The sequence below is a fragment of the Tachyglossus aculeatus genome, chromosome X3, assembly GCF_015852505.1.
Source record: "Tachyglossus aculeatus isolate mTacAcu1 chromosome X3, mTacAcu1.pri, whole genome shotgun sequence".
Classification (NCBI taxonomy): Eukaryota; Metazoa; Chordata; class Mammalia; order Monotremata; family Tachyglossidae; genus Tachyglossus; species Tachyglossus aculeatus.
In genome coordinates, this window is record NC_052099.1 from 31,780,967 (window position 1) to 31,799,694 (window position 18,728).

General features: G+C 44.6%; 1 protein-coding gene across 1 annotated transcript in view; it reads right to left on the minus strand.

Moving 5' to 3' along the window:
• The window catches only part of SLC6A19 (solute carrier family 6 member 19), a 30,828-nt gene that overhangs the window by 2,295 nt on the left and 9,805 nt on the right, over window positions 1-18,728 (minus strand). Inside the window, exons 2-11 of the mRNA XM_038770367.1 lie at window positions 12,270-12,410; window positions 10,963-11,100; window positions 10,012-10,193; window positions 9,743-9,853; window positions 6,885-6,997; window positions 4,967-5,095; window positions 4,008-4,164; window positions 1,755-1,959; window positions 1,059-1,218; window positions 151-313 (exon numbers count right to left, since the gene is read on the minus strand). Coding sequence (XP_038626295.1) covers window positions 151-313; window positions 1,059-1,218; window positions 1,755-1,959; window positions 4,008-4,164; window positions 4,967-5,095; window positions 6,885-6,997; window positions 9,743-9,853; window positions 10,012-10,193; window positions 10,963-11,100; window positions 12,270-12,410 — 1,499 coding nt within the window. The remainder of the gene's footprint in view (window positions 1-150; window positions 314-1,058; window positions 1,219-1,754; window positions 1,960-4,007; window positions 4,165-4,966; window positions 5,096-6,884; window positions 6,998-9,742; window positions 9,854-10,011; window positions 10,194-10,962; window positions 11,101-12,269; window positions 12,411-18,728) is intronic.

Here is an 18,728-nt window from a genome sequence, read left to right on the forward strand (position 1 = left end):
GTGCTCTATCCTTCATTGCATGCTCCCAGGAGCCTCCTCCAGTGCTCTGCCCGCCCTAATAATTGATTGATTGGCTGGCCTGCTTCCTCCAGTCAGGACAGGCCAGCCCCAACCCTCTCCCCCCTCCCCACCCAAGGGGGAGGTACTTACATAGTCGGGGTCCCAAATCAGGTACCGGAGTTCTTCATTGACTTGTACCACAAAGAAGAACAAGAAGATCACTAACATGACAAGAGGGCTGATGACTCTCCATGTCACTTGCCAGAAGAGATTGGGCTTGTGACCAATCATAAATTCAATGTCCTTATTAAACCTAAAAACAAAAGATCAGAGGGGACCATTACTTTCTTAAAGTCACTTCATCGATGGCTTACTCTTTTGTTCTCATCAGCGAGAATAACCCAAAATATCCTGGGTTGCACTTCCAGAATTCCATATCAGTGAATGTACGGCTTTTAGGAGCATTTACTCTACCCTTTCCCTGATCCCCAGTCGACTTTAATGTCCATCTCCTCCGTAAGCTCCTTATGAGCAGGGATCACATCTACCCATTCTGTTGTATTGTCCTTTCCCAAGCGCTTAGTACAGGGCTCTTCACTCAGTAAGTGCTCAATAAATACCATTGATTGATTGATTTAGGAAGGGCGTGCAGGGCTACTTCAGTGTGGTCTGGTCTGACATGGTGAGTGGATATCTCTCCTGCGAGACCACCTAGGGCATATATTCCCCCCCTGGTCCTCTCCCTCTAATATCTCTCCTATCTTCTGGATGCTATTAACACCAGTTGGACAGTCCACTCCTTGGCTTCTTGACTGTGCCGGGGGTAAAGCACTCACTGACTCTTATGAGTCAATTTCCTCTTCTTCCCATCGAGATTTTCCTTAAACTCAACATGGACAATTTCCTCAAACACTAAAGACTCCGGTGGGATTCTGGTTCTTCCCACCAGGGATCAGGCTAGCCCACAGAGACGGCCCGTGACTTCTCTGAGGACATTTCGCCCTACCTGCCTCCTAAATCTTCGGACCGTAAACCCCAAGTCCGCTCTGATTTCATACCTGTCGACTCCATAGATGTAGACCACCGAAAACATTTCACAGAACGCCACGATCAACAGAGGAATGGACGCCGCGTAGCCGTCAAGGAGAGACAGCCAGTACTGGCCAGATCTCAGGGTAAAAATGTAGGCAATCAAATAGGTTACCAGGCAGATGAGCCCTGTGGCACAAACAGAGAATATGGGGGAAGGGATTAAGTCGGGCGAGAGGCTCTGAACTTGGGTCTCTGCCCCCGCCAACCTAAAAATTGAACACAGCAGTATTTCATGGTTCCAGGTCTGTGAACTTGGTGATGAAGAGATTCCCATTGACCCGAATTGACTCCTCTGAGTTGCAGCAAGGGAGAAAACCTGACTTGGAAAATTTTGAAATTGGGTTAGTGATCTGAGGGAGCAGAGAGCTTCCAACATTCATTCAATCGTATTTATTGAGCGCTTACTGTGGGCAGAGCATTGTACTAAGCACTTAGTACTAAGCTTCAACACTCTGGAAAAAGCAACTGAGACTTCTTTGCAAAGTAGCTCGAGTTTAAGAATCCCAAATTGGACTCCAGGGTGAAAACTGCTCTTCAAATAACTCATCAGTTGAGGTCAAATATAGAGTTATGTCCCTTATTCCAACGGGACAGCATAATTAGCTATGGCAGCTACAGGTCGTAGAAATCAGCGTGTGTAGAAGCATCAGGAACCTATGTACCTGTCAGGAGTTCCTTGGGCCATTTTTTAGGGAAAACCTTGAGATCCATCAGAGGTACAAGCACTCCCTCCATATTTCCAAACATAGATGAAAGGCCCAAGCAGAACAGCATGATGAAGAAGAGAACGGACCACAGAGGGGAGATTGGCATTTTGGTGATGGCTTCGGTGAAGACGATAAAGGCCAACCCAGTTCCTTCCACACCCTGCAGAGAAAATTACAGAGATTTCAACTTTCAGAAACACCCTTCTTCATAACCCTCATGAAGAATGCCCCCCCAGTAATTTGAATTTTCTTTCCTCCTTCTCCTAGGATGAGAGCCTGTAAAATGGATATTTTTTTGATGCAGTTTTCTCATTTCGATTGGTTGCAGTCCATCTCCGTGACTCCAGCGACTGACATGATAAGAAATATTAGATTATTAAACACTCCCAAGCACAAGCTCTTAGAACAGTGCTCCAGCACTTAGAACAGTGCTTTGCTCATAGTAAGTGCTTAATACATGCCATCATTATTTATTTATTATTTATTTAGTAGGCTCTAATTTAAATATTGATAATTGTAAGCTCGTCATGGACAGGGAATGTATCTACCAACTTGGTTGTGCTATTGTACTCTCCTAAGCACTTCGTAGAGAGTTCTGTACACAGTAAGCTTTCAATAAATATGATTGATAAATGTGATCGATGATGATGACTAGGATGTGGTGAATATCAAGTGCTTCAAAGGAACAGAGCCAAGGGCATGAGTGTCACAGAAGGGAGAGTGAGTAGGAGAACTGAGGCCTTAGTTAAGGAAGGCCTCTTGGTGGAGATGTGATTTTAAGTTAGCTCTTTTCCTCCCTTCAAAGCCCTACTGAGAGCTCACCTCCTCCAAGAAGCCTTCCCAGACTGAGCCCCCTTTTTCCTCTCCTCCTCCCCAACCCCCCCACCCTACCTCCTTCCCCTCCCCACAGCACCTGTATATATGTTTGTACAGATTTATCACTCTATTTTACCTGTACATATTTACTATTCTATTTATTTTGTTAATGATGTGCATTTAGCTTTAATTCTATTTGTTCTGACGACTTGACACCTGTCTACATGTTTTGCTTTGTTGTCTGTCTCCACCTTCTAGACTATGAGCCCGTTGTTGGGCAGGGACCGTCTCTATATGTTGCCAACTTGTACTTCCCAAGCACTTAATATAGTGCTCTGCACACAGTAAGCGCTCAATAAATATGATTGAATGAATGAATGAATAAGGAATTGAAAGTGGGCAGACTGGTGATCTGTCAGATATGGAGGAGGAAGAAATGCCAGGTCGGAAGGAGGACTTGGGCAAGGGGTCAGTGGCGAGATAGGTGAGATCAAGATAGAGTGAATAAGGTGGCATTAGAGGATTGAAGTGTGAGGGCTGGGTTGTGTTGGGAAATCAGCGAGGTGAGGTACGAGAGCTAATTGAGTGCTTTAGAGTGGATGGTGATGAGTGTCTGTTTGATGCTGAGGTGGATGGGCAACCACTGATAGTTCTTGAAGAGTGGAGAGACGTGGATTTAATGCTTTCTTTAGAAAAATGATCCGGGCAGCAGAGTGAAGTAAGGACTGGAGTGAGGAGAGAAAGGAGGTAGGGAGGTCAGCAAGGAAGTTGATGCAGTAGTCAAGGCGGGATAATATCTATTGGTGGTTGGGTCACCATAGTAGCTGTTTCGATGAAGAGGAAAGAGCAGATTTTATTGATGTTGGGAAGGTAGAACCACATGATGTGGTGATTTTATTTCCAGCTGCAGGTGTTATCTGAGGAGGAGAGTTCCATCCCTGGCCGGGTTCTACCTTGTCCACTTTTCCTCCCCCACAGACCTCTTAAAAAGGAGGGGGAAAGCACTCCTGTGAGATTTAACATGACGTAAGCCTTCCGGAGCTCCAAAGGTTTTCCACTGACCTAGCTCATTAGGACTAGAGAGTGAGAATCAGATGTCTCCTAGCCTGGCCCTCAAATCCCAAGCCACCCTGTAAATCCCTCAACCTTGGAGCTTTCTCATAGACTCCTAGGAGCCATATACCTTGACACAATATTCATTCATTCATTCAATCGTATTTATTGAGCGCTTACTGTATGCCAAGCACTGTACTAAGCGCTTACACCTGTACTACAACTATCCTGAACAGCCCCGGGTTTATGGAGGATGCCATCCTGACTTGGTCACCATTCGACAGTACTGCCTGGGGCTACAGTTGACAGCGTGATGCTGAAGCCGGAGTGTTCACTCACCTCGGACAAAAGGGAATTGAGGTCACAGGTCTGAAAGTTAAGGCTCGCAAATAAAACAGGGTTGGTCGAGTTCAATAATTTCTGCATTTCCTCAAAGTTTTCTTGAGTGACATTACCCTCTGGCAATTCAAATGCATTCATCAGCATCAGGATGTTTCTGCAAGAGGGAAACATAAATCATGGGATTAAGGGGCACAGTTATGTAAACCACATAAGGATAAATCAGTAAGCCTTTAAGCATGTATGGAAGGCAAAAAAAACTAGGAGTCTCACTAGAACCTCATAAGTGGGATATATAAGTCAAGTAAGCTGTGAGCTTGTTGTGGGCAGGGAATGTGTCTGATGTTATATCGTACTCTTCCAAGTGTTTTGTTCAGTGCTTTGCACATGGTAAGTGCTCAATAAATACTATGAATATTAATAATAATTAGGATAAATCAGTGAGCATTTAAACAGTCAGTCAATCATATTTATTGAGCACTTATTGCCTGCAGAGCACTGTACTAAGTGCTTGGGAAAGTACCATATAACAGACACGTTCCCTGCCCTCAGCTTACAGTCTAGCGGGGGAGACAGACATTAATATAAATAAATAAATTACAGTTATGGAAATGAGTGCTGTGGGGCTGAGAGGGGGAAATGAATAAAAGGAGTAAGTTTGGGCGATGCAAAAGGGGGTTGAAGACAAGGAAAAGAGGGCTTAGTCAGGGAAGGCTTCTTGGAGGAATTGTGCCTTCAATAAGGCTTTGAAACGGAAGAGAAATTGTCTGTCAGATATGAGGAGAGAGGGCTTTCCAGGCCAGAGGCGGGATGTGGACCAGAGGTCCGCGGCGAGGTAGATGAGATTAAGGTACAGCTAGAAAGCACTGGAAGAGCAAAGCGTGTATGGAAGACGCAGCCAAGATCCACTAGAATGGAAATGAGTTGAGGGCAGCCCGGAGAGCCGAGCAACAACTTACTGATGAAAGCATTCGTCATATTGTTCTGTGGCTCGGAAGCCGATGATGGAATAGACAACGGTCGCGGCATAAATTGACGTGAAACCGTTGATTATGGACACGATCACGGCATCTCGCTCACAGTTGTTACTGTAAATCAAGAGACAAACTTCAGCTCACTTCAAACACTAGTATAGCGATCGCGGGAGTTTTCAGTGTGTCCGGTATGGGATATAAATTCTACATATCATACATACATACATATCATAAATTCTACATATCTACATACAGATATACATTCTACATATCTATTCTATTTATTACATATCAATTCTATTTATTTTATTTTGTTAGTATGTTTGGTTTTGTTCTCTGTCTCCCCCTTTTAGACTGTGAGCCCACTGTTGGGTAGGGACTGTCTCTATATGTTGCCAATTTGTACTTCCCAAGCGCTTAGTACAGTGCTCTGCACACAGTAAGCACTCAATAAATACGATTGATGATGATATAAATTCTTCCCCAAAATGCTAAGTTCTGAGAAAGATTTTGGAAGTTCAAAGTACTTCCATTTTATAAACCCAGGGGAAGCGCTGTCTCCTTGCCCAGGACATCAATCAATCAATGGTATTTACTGAGCACTTACTATGTGCCAGAGTACTGTACTAAGCGCTTGGGAGAGCACAGTATAACAGAATCGGCAAACCATCCTTACATGGACTCTTGCATGAAATCTACTGTTGAGAGTTCAGAGTGGGCTGGCAATCTGAGGAGCTGAGAAGCTGCAGTGGAAAGAGCATGAGCCTGGGAGACAGAGGACCTGGGTTCTAATCCTGGCTCTGCCGACTGCTTGCTTTGTGACCTTGGGCAAATCACTTAACTTCTCTGAGCCTCAGTTCTCCTGTTCTGCCTCCTACTTAGACTGTGAGCCCCATTTGGTATAGGGACTGTGTCCGACTTAATTAAGTCGTACCTACCCTAGTACTTAGAAGAGTGTTTGACACATAGTGTTTAACAAATATCATAAAAAAAATTATCTCCCCTGCCAGAGCACAAATGCTGGACAGGAGGGAGGTGGTTTTGGCCCTTAATTAGCATCGGGAAACAGCACGGCCTGGAGAAGCAGTGTGGTTTAGCAGAAAGAGCCCAGGCTTGGGAGTCAGAGGTCGTAGGCTCTAATCCTGACTCTGCCACTTGTTTGCTGTGTGACCATGGGCAAGTCACTTCACTTCTCTGTGCCTCAGTTACCTCACCTGTAAAATGGGGATTAAGACTGTGAGCCCCACGTGGGACAACCTGATTGCCTTGTATCTACCCCAGCGCTTAGAATAGTTCTTGGCACCTAGTAAGCACTTTTAACAAATACCATAATTATTATAGTTGATAGAGCACAGTCCTGGGCATCAGAAGGATCTAGGTTCTAATCCCGGTCCGCCACTCATTTGCTGTATGACCTGGGACAAGTCACTTCACTTCTCTGTGCCTCAATTCCCTCATCTGTAAAATGGGGATTAAGACCGTGAGCCCCATGTGGGACAGGGACTGTGTCCAACGTGATTAACTTGTATCTACCCCGGCACTTGGTGCTCAGCACTTAATAATAACAATAATAATAATAATGATATTTGTTAAGCGCTTACTATGTGCAAAGCACTGTTCTAAGCACTGGGGGGATACAAGGTGATCAGGTTGTCCCACATGGGGCTCACAGTCTTAATCCCCATTTTACAGATGAGTAACCAAGGCTCAGAGAAGTTAAGTGACTTGCCCAAGGTCACACAGCAGACATATGGCGGAGCTGGGATTCACTCTTTCCAGTGAGCCACACTACTTCTCTAGCACATAGTAAGCTCTTCACAAACACCATCATCATCATCATCATTCTCCGTGGTTCTGTGTTATCAACTCCGGCAAAATCGGCGCCTCCGGAATAGCTACTCACTGCACGGAATTGTAGCTGGAGAAGGAGATGAGTCCTCCAAAGGCCAGGGAGAAGGAAAAGAACACCTGAGCTCCAGCATCCAGCCACGTGACTGGATTGGTCAGTTCCTCGATCTGCGGAGTTAAAGGGAAGACGGTCAGACGGTCAGGCAGCCCACCTTAGAGGGAATGGGAGATCTTGTCCCGCTCCTCTCCCTCCACCAACCCTGCGGACGCTCAGTGGCTACTGGCTGGCTGATTCTGCTGTGGAGAGAGCAGTGAGTATCGGCAAGGCCATTGCTTGACATCTCTGCCTCTCTCACAAACCCACAATAGGGGAAAGTCAGGCCTAGTGTTTGTGTGTGTGTAGATGTATATATATATATGATCAAAACAGCATCTACCATTTTGTCATCTGAGGGGGAAAAACCCCTGAGCAAAAATACAAGTAGCGGGAATGCTTTCGGGGATTGTTTATAATGAAGGAAGGTGCTCTGATGTGGGCCACTGAGTCTGGCGTGTGGAATGCTTCTCCCCAAGGTGTTTCCACCTGCCTGTTTGGTTGTTTCCAGGTATAATCCAGTGTGAGGTGTGCAGGACACCGCTACCAGCTCCAATGCGATGGCGACACACATCAAGCGACTAAAGCAGTTCGTGGTTGTAAAGACAGACTCGCGCTAACTGCAAACTTGAGTAACAGAATGGGCTTTTTTTCATTCTAAGGGCAAGATTTTTTTTATCCTCAGTAAGGATAAGAAGAAGAAGCAGAAATAAGCATCAACAGGTTTTGATGACTGCAGAAAGAGTTCCATCTGTGGGATTCTGTAGGGTTGGTGAGAAGTTGGGATGGGAGACAGTAGAGCCTAGCAGCTGGTCTGAAGCACACACACAACACCAAAATAAGAAGCAGCATGGCTCAGTGAAAACAGCCCGGGCTTTGGAGTCAGAGGTCATGGGTTCAAATCCCGGATCCACCACTTGTCAGCTGTGTGACTTTGGGCAAGTCACTTAACTTCTCTGTGCCTCAGTTACCTCATCTGTAAAATGGGGATGAAGACTGTGAGCCCCCCATGGGACAACCTGATCACCTTGTAACCTCCCCAGCACTTAGAACAGTGCTTTGCACATAGTAAGCGTTTAATAAATTCCATTATAAAAAAAATAAAAATACTCCAACCTCCCTCAAGTTTCCCTTCTGAGAAAGAGCTTGACCTCTGGTTTGGGCAGACACTTTGGCAGTCAATGACAGCAGTGACTAAGAAAAGCCAGAGAAGCAGCATGGCTCAGTGGAAAGAGCACGGGCTTTGGAGTCAGAAGTCACGCATTCAAATCCCCGCTCTGCCAATTGTCAGCTGTGCGACCTTGGGCAAGTCACTTCTCTATGCCTCAGTTCCCTCATCTGTAAAATGGGAGTTAAGACTGTGAGCCTGCCGTGGGACAACCTGATCACCTTGTAACCTCCCCAGCACTTAGAACAGTGCTTTGCACATAGTAAGCGCTTAATAAATGCCATTTAAAAAAAAGACCTGGTTCCCTAACCAAAATAATTGCGGCATTCTTTAAGCACTTACTATGTGTCAAACACTACTAAGCATTGGGGTAATCATATTCATTCATTCAATCGTATTTATTGAACACTTACTGTGTGCAGGGCACTGTAATAAGCGCTTGGGAAGTACAAATAGGTAACATATAGAGATGGTCCCTATCCAACAACAGGCTCACAGGCTAGAAGGGGGTGACAGACAACAAAACAAAACAAGTAGACAGGGGTCAATACTTAATGAGGTAGGTGGACAAATCACTGGGTTCCAGTGATGGGGGAAGCAGAGGAAGAAGAGAAAGAGGAAGACGCACGTGTCTGGGAATAACAAGTCCGGAATTTTCATCCCAGTTTTGGCTGGCTCTGCCCTTGACCTGCTGTGACATGTTGGGCAAGTCACTTAACCTCTCTGTGCCTCATCCTCCTCATTGGCAAAAAGACGATAAGATGCCTTCCCTTCCACGTTCTTCAATACTGAGCGCTGTGTGAAAGAGGGGCCATATCCCATTTATCTCAGGATTCAGTGCAGTGGTTTGGCACTTAGAAAGAGCCTAATAATTACCCAAATTATGCATTATTAAGACATTGTCCCAGCAATAATCTATGAGTAGCACTCCAACTTCCCTCAAGATTCCCTTCTGAGAAAGAGCTTAACCTCTGGTTTGGGTGGGCACATTTGGCAGTTTATAGCAACAGTTACTGGGAGAGACTTAGGTTTGCTATCACCAAAATAACTGTGTTTTGTTGTCTGTCTCCCCCTTCTAGACTGTGAGCCCGTTGTTGGGTAGCGACCGTCTTTATATGTTGCCAACTTGTACTTCCCAAGTGCTTAGTACAGTGCTCTGCACACAGTAAGCGCTCAATAAATACGATTGAATGAATGAGTGAACTGTGGTATTTGTTAAGCACTTACTACGGGTCAAGCGCTGTATGTACTAAGCACTGGAGTAGCTACAAGATAATCACAACCCAAATGAGGTTTGCAGTCTAAGTAAGAGGGAGAAAGGGTATTGAATCCCCATTTTTCCGATGAGGGAACTGAGGCACAGAGAAGTTAAATGACACACAGCAGATAAGGGGTGGAGCCAAAAGCTATTGTGGGCAAGATATGTGTCTGTTATATTGTGGTGTTGGACTCCCCCAAGCACTTAGTACAGCTCTCTGCACACAGTAAGTGCTCAGTAAATGTGATTGATTGAAAATCCGGAGGAACCAACCTCCCTTCCCAGATCTTTGAACAGACTAACGCTCCTACTTCTTTCTGGGTAGGATTCTCTGCCCACGGTCAACTTCCTCTTAGAGATGCCAGCCACAGACCAGGCCTTCAGCGGACTTACTTTGGGAGTGAAGAGAAACACTATCCCATTGGTCGACCCCTTCAGCGTCAAGCCGCGGATCAGGAAAATGGTCAGCACCACATAAGGAAGAGTCGATGTGACGTAAACCGCCTGGAAAAGAGAAGCGGTGCTGAATGTTATAATTTTTAAGGAATTCATTTGAGATACTTATTTTCGTCTATCTCTGCCTGTAGACTCAGCCCCAGAGGCAGAGATAAATCTTCAAATCCTGGTCCACCCACTCTGGATGTGGAAGAAAATCTCAGCACCTTTCCGGTGGTTTCGATGCCGCGGATGGTGCAGACGTAAAGGACGCTCCAGGCACAGGTCAAACACAGCAGGATCCACCACTGAATATTTCCCGAATCGCTAATGGATGTGGAAATATTTAGAGTCTCTCGGTACCAAAAAAAATCCACGGGTGAGCTCCTGGCACACTCATCGATGTAACCTGGGAAGCGAGAAAGCAGCCGTTTTAGGAAAGATGATTGGTTTCAATGAGAAACAATAATAATAATTATAATTATGGCACTTAAGTGTTTACTATGTGCCAAGGACTGGTCCAAGCACTGGCGTAGAGGCAAGTTAATCAGGTTGAACAAAGTCCCTGTGCCACATTGGGCTCACAATCTTTTTTACGTTTTTTTCATCCCCATCTTTACGAATGAAGTAACTGAGCCCAGAGAAGTGAAGTGACTTCCTAAGGTTACACGAAAGACGTGGCGGAGGTGGGATTAGAACCCAGGCCCTTCTGCGTCCACTAAGCCATGTTGGGAACTGATCCATAATCATAACAACTGTGGAAGTATTAGGAAGTATTAATCAATCAATCAATCATATTTATTGAGCGCTTACTGTGTGCAGAGCACTGTACTAAGCGCTTGGGAAGTACAAGTTGGCAACATGTAGAGACAGTCCCTACCCAACAGTGGGCTCACAGTCTAGAAAGTATTACTTGTGGTTATTTGTTTTCAAGTAGGATTCTTTTTAAAAAGACAAATACCCAGTTAAAAGCCGGGATGATTTATCGATTCTCAAGGGAAACCAAATTCTGACTGAGTTAATCCATTCAATTGTATTTATTGAGCACTTACTGTGTGCAGAGCACTGTACTTAGCTCTTGGTAGAATACAATATAACAATAAACAGACACATCCCCTGCCCACAGTGAGCTTGCAGTCTACAGTCTAATTCTGTGGCAAACACAAGGGTATCAATACCTGTTCTGTTGTCATTCAGGGGACAAGTACTCCAGGGCAGTGGCTCTTGAAAAGAGTTGAAGAAATACCACATAACCCAGGCAATGATAGTGTTGTAGTATAATCCCACGATGAAGGATACACACATGGAAGCAATACCTGGAGAGAAAGGGAAGAGGCTTTTAGAAGTAAATGATATTTCTATTTCTATTTCCAACTCTATAGACTACACCTCGCCTTCAACCTGCATGAATTGTTCTTGGGAGTAAATTAGTTCGAATCAATCAATCAGCCATGCTATTTACTGAGGGCTTACTATGTGCGGAGCACTGAACAAAGAGTTTGGAAAAGTATAAAACAATAGATTTGGTAGACTCAATCCTTGTCCACAAGAACTTGAAGTCTCCAGTGGTTCTGCTGGTTTGATAGTATTTTCTGGGATGGATTTGTTTGTATCCACCCCAGCGCTTAGTACAGTGCCTGGCACATAATAAGTGCTTAACAGATGCCATTATCATTACTATTATTAGAAGGTACAGACATAATAGCAAAGGCAGAAGCTTTCTTCCTCCCACTCTGTAGGTCCACAGAGCAGAAGAAGCTGCCTCAGTCTCCATATCAGGCTCAGGTTCCTTCTGTTTCAATCAAACAGTGGTATTCATTGAGTGTTTACAAAGTGCAGGGCATTAATAATAAGAACAGTGCTTTGCACATAGTAAGCGCTTAATAAATGCCATAAAAAATAACAATAATGGTATTTGTTAAGTGCTTACATTGTTCCAGGCAATATACTAAACACTGAGGTGTATACAAGCAGACACTTGGGAGAGTTCAATGCAACAGAATTAGCAGACACATTCCCTCCTCAGAGCGAGCTTACAGTCTAGAGGAGGAGTGTTTAGTACAGTACTGTGCATTAAATATGTTTGATTTATTTCATTGATCCCTCTTCCCTTACCCTTTTACCTTCCCCCATTTCTTTTTCTCCCATTCTCCTCTCTCCCCTTTTCTTTTTTCTCTTTCCCTCTATCCCCCTCTCCTCTCTATCTTCTCCCGTGGTCCCATCCCCCTCCCCCTGTTCTGACTTCCCGAGCCTGAGTTCCCATTAGGGAAAGGAATTGAATAAAGAGGGGTGACTTGCAGTGGGGATATCCACTTTGGGAAAGGAAGCAGCACAGCCTCTAGAGAAGCAGCGTTCTCTAATGGTTAGAGCCCAGGGTCGGTAGTTAGAAGGATCTGGGTTCTAATCTCGGCCCCGCCACTTGTCTGCTGTGTTTTCTGGGTTTTGTTGGCCAGCATTTGTCCTGGTAAAAGCTTTGGAGACTCACCAACTCCTTTCAGGGTCGGGTGGATTGAACTCCAGACACCAACGCTCCCTTTCCTCAGCCTCTGCCCGATGGCAAACTCCAGGTGGAGCAGAGGGACGCCCTCGAAGACCAGCAGGATGAGAAATGGGATCATAAAGGCTCCTGGAAAGGAAAACAAAGCCCAGCTTGGAAACCAGCCCAAAGAAGACACGGAAAAAGCTCCACCCACTCTGGAAGGTGGTTAAAGAAGTCTGCCTGAAAATTCAAAAGCACGTAGCTGCCCCTAGTAAATACAGGGGAACAGAAAAATACAGAAGTGGAGAGCAAAAAGATTACCTCTTCAATCGATGGTATTTATTGAGCTCTTACTGAGAGAGGAGATGCTACACTAAACACTTGGGAGAGGACAAGCGTGGCCTAGTGGAAAAAGTACAGGCAGAGGACCTGGGTTCTAATTCTGGCTCTGCCAACCTGCTGTGTGACCCTGGACAAGTCACAGAGCTTCTCTGTGCCTCAGTTTCTTCATCTGAAAAATGAGGATTCAATGCCTGTTCCTGTTCTCCCCCTACTTAGAATCTGAGCCCCATGGTCGGACTGTGTCCGACCCGATTAACTTGAGTTACGCCAGAGCTCAGAACAGTGCTTGACACATAGTAAGCCCTTAACTAATACCATAATAATAAGAATAATGATATAATACAATACAGTTGATAATAATAACAATAATTGTGGTATTTGTTTAGCGCTTACTATGTGCTAGGCACTGTACTAAGCACTGGGGTGGATACAAGCAAATCGGGTTGGACACAGTCGCTGTCCCACATGGGGTTCATAGTCTTAATTCCCTTTTTCCAGGTGAGGGAACTGAGGCCCAGAGAAGTGAAGTGACTTTCCCAAGGCCACAAAACAGACAAGTAGCAGAGCTGGGATTAGAATATATGACTTCTGACTCCTGGGCCCATGCTCTAACAACTACGCCAACATATATGTAGGGTTTTAGAAAGGGACATGAAATAAGCAGGGAAGGAGCTGGTTTGTATGAGGCAGGCTAGACTCCTCTGATAAACCTTCTTCTGGGAAGTAGCATGGAAAGCAGGATGGCCAAATGGATAGAGCACAGTCCTGAGAGCCAGAAGGATTTCGGTTTTAATCCTGGCTCCTCCACTTGTCTGCTGTGTGACCTCAGGCAAGTCACTTTATTTCTCCGTACCTCACTTACCTCATCTGTAAAGTGGGGATTAAAAACGGGAGTGGGACAGGGACTGTGTCCAGCCTGATCAGCTTGTATCTACTTCAGTTCTTAGAACAGCACTTGACGCATACTTAACAAATACTATTATTATTATTATTCTGGGCCAGATCTGCTCAATTACATGAGTCGGTTCCTCAACAATGTGTGTATTCATTTCGCAGTTGAGATAGAAGCCTATGGAAGAATTTGAGAACATTCTTCCAATCACGTGTGTCTGTCTGGGGAGAACGTGGTATGGCGTAGGAGGAAACAGCCACACTCAGCAAGTCCACAGTGTTTAGATCGAGGCCTGAGTATTTTCATGCTAGTTTTCCTTAATGAGAGATTTGCCAAGATTGCAAATCCCACTTAAGAGGAGAAGGAACATAATACACTACCCAGAATATTTCCCAAAGCCTAAAAGACCTCCCGGTTATCTGTTCTGGTCAGTAAAGAACTCTCTCATCATCATAAAATGATTGAATCGTTCTTGATTCATAGTCACTTTATGGATTTATCCGTAGAGTTTTCTTGGTAAAAATACGGAAGTGGTTTACCATCGCCTTCTTCCACGCAGTAAAAACTTTAGTCTCTGGCTTTGTCTTTGATCAATATTCTGATCACTTGATCACCCGTCTTTGACTCTTTCCCATGCTGCTGCTGCCCAGCACAGGTGAATCAATTTTGTCTGTCGCTTTGGCTTCGACCTTTCCATTATGGGTAACCCTGACAAGAGAATATCTCTCCGTGGCATAGTTCTAAGCTTCACCGGCACACGCAAACTCTCCTGCCGCGACAAGATGTTGATTATAGGAGAGAAAAGCACTCCCTAGTGTAGTAGCAATGCTGGTTACTGAAAACTGTTGGGAGAAATGCATTGTGCTAAATGCTTGGGAAAATTTTATTATAATAATAGTAATAATAATGAGCTTGGTATTTGTTTTGTGCTCTTATAGAAGTGCAAGATATGACCCCTTTTTTATGGTATTTGTTAATAATAATAATAATGATGATGGCATTTATTAAGCACTTACTATGTGTGAAGCACTGTTCTAAACACTGGGGAGGTTACAAGATGATCAGGTTGTCCCACGGGGGGCTCATGGTCTTCATCCCCATTTTACAGATGAGGGAACTGAGTCCCAGAGAAGTTAAATGACTTGCCCAAAGTCACACAGCTGACAAGTGGCGGAGCGGGGATTTGAATCCATGACCTCTGACTCCAAAGCCCGGGCCCTTTCCACTGAGCCACGCTGCTTCTCTGTGCTTACTATGCTGCTTAAGTGTTTACTATGTGCCAATCACTGTACTAAGTGCTGGGATAGATACGAGGTAATCAGGTTGGGCACAGTCCATGTCCCACACTCTTAATCTCCATTTTACAGATGAGGTAACTGAGGCACAGAGAAGTGAATTGACTTGCCCAACAGATAAGTAGCAGAATGGGGATTAGAATCCAGATCCCCTGATTTCCAGGCCAGAGCTCTTTCCACTAGGCCTTGTTGGTTCTCTTTGCACAAAAAGAGTTTATATCACCCCTGCAACTTACTACAGAGTCCTTAATGGGCCTTTTTCTTAGCTAATAGAAGGTGTCATTTTATCTGGGAGAAAAGCCTTGAACCAATAGGGTGCCTATCAGTCTCATAGTCCCTCCTTGTAGTCCGGGAATCTCAAATAAAAAGATAACCGGAAACATCTCCAATCTTCTTGCATTCCAAACTCACAGGCCTCCATTATCGTGGCAGGTAAACCCATCCAGATAAATGATCTTTATGCGCTCTTACACAACTAGCAAAGGTTAGGATGATAACATTCAGCTAATGCCATTCAAAATCAATTTGCTATGTGTCATGATTTTAAGTAGGGCCACAGGATTGAAGTCCAAGTAATCACCACTGGGGAAACCCATTGAATGCAGTTTTGACTGCTCCTCAAGGATGTATTGTTTCTAATAATAGTTCCTCTGAGATTTGATGGTTTCCCTTGGAAGTCAAAATGAAGATTAATTACAGAGGGAAAGGTCAGGCAGATGAGGATGAGGCTGAAGGTGAGTCCAAGGGAAGATGGTAAGATTAAATCAGTTTGGATTATCTCATCCAAAGAGGAATAGAAACATTTTGCAGAGTCAGACCAGGGCGGGTCTTGCCTGGCCCCTGGACCCCACCCACCCACTTTTCCTTGTCACTCTTTCCGTGTTGCCAACTTGTACTTCCCAAGCGCTTGGTACAGTGCTCTGCACACAGTAAGTGCTCAATAAATATGATTGAATGAAAGTGGGAGACACCCAACTGAAGTTGGTTTCGTACTCCAGGGGAAAGTTTATATTTTCCCCTTGGAAATTGGGTTTGGCGACTTTTTCCCCAGACTGAGCCCCCCTTTTCCCCTCCTCCTCCCCATCCCCCCAACCCTACCTCCTTCCCCTCCCCACAGCACCTGTATATATGTTTGTACAGATTTATTACTCTATTTATTTTACTTGTACATATTTACTATTCTATTTATTTTGTTAATGATGTGCATCTAGCTTTAATTATATTTGTTCTGATGACCTGACACCTGTCCACATGTTTTGTTTTGTTGTCTGTCTCCCCCTTCTAGACTGTGAGCCCGTTGTTGGGTAGGGACCGGCTCTATATGTTGCCGTCTTGTACTTCCCAAGCGCTTAGTACAGTGCTCTGCACACAGTAAGCGCTCAATAAATATGATTGAATGAATGAACTGTCCTTGGTAGAGCCATGTGGCCTAGTGGATAGAGCCCAGGCCTGAGAGTCAGAGGGCCTGGGTTCCAATCCTGGCTCCGCCACCTGCCTGCTGTGTGATCTTGGACAAACCTCTTCACTTATCTGTGCCTCACTTTCCTCAACTACAAAATGAGGATATCTGTTCTTCCCCCTACTTAGAGTGTGAGCCTCACGTGAGACAGGGACTGTGTCTAGCCTGATTAACTTTTCTCTGCTCCAGTGCTTACAACAGTGCTTGACCCATAATCCTGGCTCTGCCACTTGTCTGCTGTGTGACCTTGGGCAAGTCACTTCACTTCTCTGTGCCTCAGTCACCTCATCTACAAAATGGGGATTGAGACTGTGAGCCCCACATAGGACAGGGGTTGTGTCCAACCCGATTTGCTTGAATCCACCCCAGCTCTTATTACAGTGTCTGGCACATAGCGCTCAATGAATACCACAATTATAGTAAGCACTTAATCAGCATAATAATAACAATAATTGAGTGGGAATCACCCTACTGTCTTCTCTCTTAATAAATAATAATGGCATTTATTATGTGCTTACTATGTGCAAAACACTGTTCTAAGCACTGGGGAGGTTACAAGGTGATCAGGTTGTCCCACAGGGGGTTTACAGTCTTAATCCCCATTTTGCAGATGAGGTAACTGAGGCACAGAGAAGTGAAGTGACTTGCCCAAAGTCACACAGCTGACAAGTGGTGGAGCTGGGATTTGAACCCATGACCTCTGACTCCAAAGCCCATGGTCTTTCCACTGGGCTATGCTGCTTCTGATCAATAACTCTTCTCTTCTCTTCTCGTCTTGTCTCTTCTCTTCTCATTAATAACTCCTATTCAATCTAGCAGTCAATCAATTAATCAGTGGAATTTGTTGAGAACTTACTGTGTGCAAGGCACCTATAAATAATAATAATAATGGTATTTGTTAAGTGCTTACTATGTACTGAGCATTGTTCTAAGCTCTTGGATAGATACATGGTAATCAGGTTGTCCCACATGGGGCTCACAGTCTTAATCCCCATTTTATAGATGAGGTAACTGAGGCACAGAGAAATGAAGCGACTTGCCCAAAGTCACACAGCTGACAAGTGGCGGAGACGGGATTAGCACCCATGACATCTGAAATACTTGGGAAAGTAGAACACAATTAAGTTGGCAGATGTGATCTCTGCCTTTAAGGAGTCTGCGGGATGAGAGAGACATTAATATAAGTTACAGACAGGGAACTAATAGAAATAGAAGCATGTAGGTAAAGTGCTGTGGGTATCAAAGTGCTTAAAGAGTGCACAGCTGAATTCACAGAGGGAGGGTTGATGGGGAAATGAAGGCTCAGCCAGAGAATCAATCAATGTAATTAAGCACTGTACTGAGCCCTTGAAAGAGTACAATAGATTAGTAGCCAGAGTCCTTGGCCTCAAGGACTGTATTCTGAGGTGCCCTCTGACTTCAGTGGCTGAGATTTCTGAGTTTCCCTGGAGAATATGTGAGATGAATAATAATGATAATGATGATGGTATTTGTTAAGAGCTTACTCTGAGTCAGGCACTGTACTAACAGCTGGGGTGGATACAAGCAAATCGGGTTGGACACAGTCCCTGTTCCACACGGGGCTCACAGTCCCAATCCCCATTTTACAGATGAGGGAACTGAGGTCCAGAGAAGTGAGGTGATTTGCCCAAGATCACTCAGCAGACAAATGGTGGAGCCGGGACTAGAACGCTTGACCTTCTGATCCCCAGGTCCGTGCTGTATCCGCTATGCGTGTGTGGTTTAAAAAAATACAAAAGATCCCCCCAAAAACCCAAGTCCAATTTCGGACTTTTAGAGTCTGCTTTCATCTCCAATGAACAATATTTGCATACAGCAGTGTGCCCTAATGGATCGAGCATGGGCTTCGGAGTCAGAAGGATCTGGGTTGTAATCCTGTCTCCGCCACTTGTCTGCCGTTTGACTTTGAACAAGTCGCTTAACTTCCCTGTTGCCTCAGTGACCTCATCTGTAAAATGGGGATTAAGACTGTGAGCCCCATGTAGGTCAGGGACCGTGTCCAACCTGATTACCTTGTATCTGCCGCAGCACTTAGAACGGTGCCTGGCACACAGTTAATGCTTTACAGACGTCATTTTTTTTTTTAAAAAAAAAAGCAACTTTGCTTCTATTTGTTAAATATTTCTTAAACCTTTTGGCATTGGCGAAGCTTAATTGGGAAACGAGCCATTTAATTGATTTTGTTTTGTATCTATAGATCACTCAGAGCAAAGTGAACTGAAAAACAGGATGTGCTGTTTAAAGCCAAGGGTACTTCCTGCCGCAGTTCAAATGCTGGGAGTAAACAGTTGGAGTAAATCTACTGCTGGCCTTCAGGTAATGATTATACTCTCATTGTTACCTGGACACCTGAATAGATTTTGTGTGTGAGTGTGTGTGGCCTCTTGGTTATAATGACAACTAAACGCCTGTTCTACTTTCCTACTGCCTTCTAGTGCTGGTCCTCTCTCCCTCAC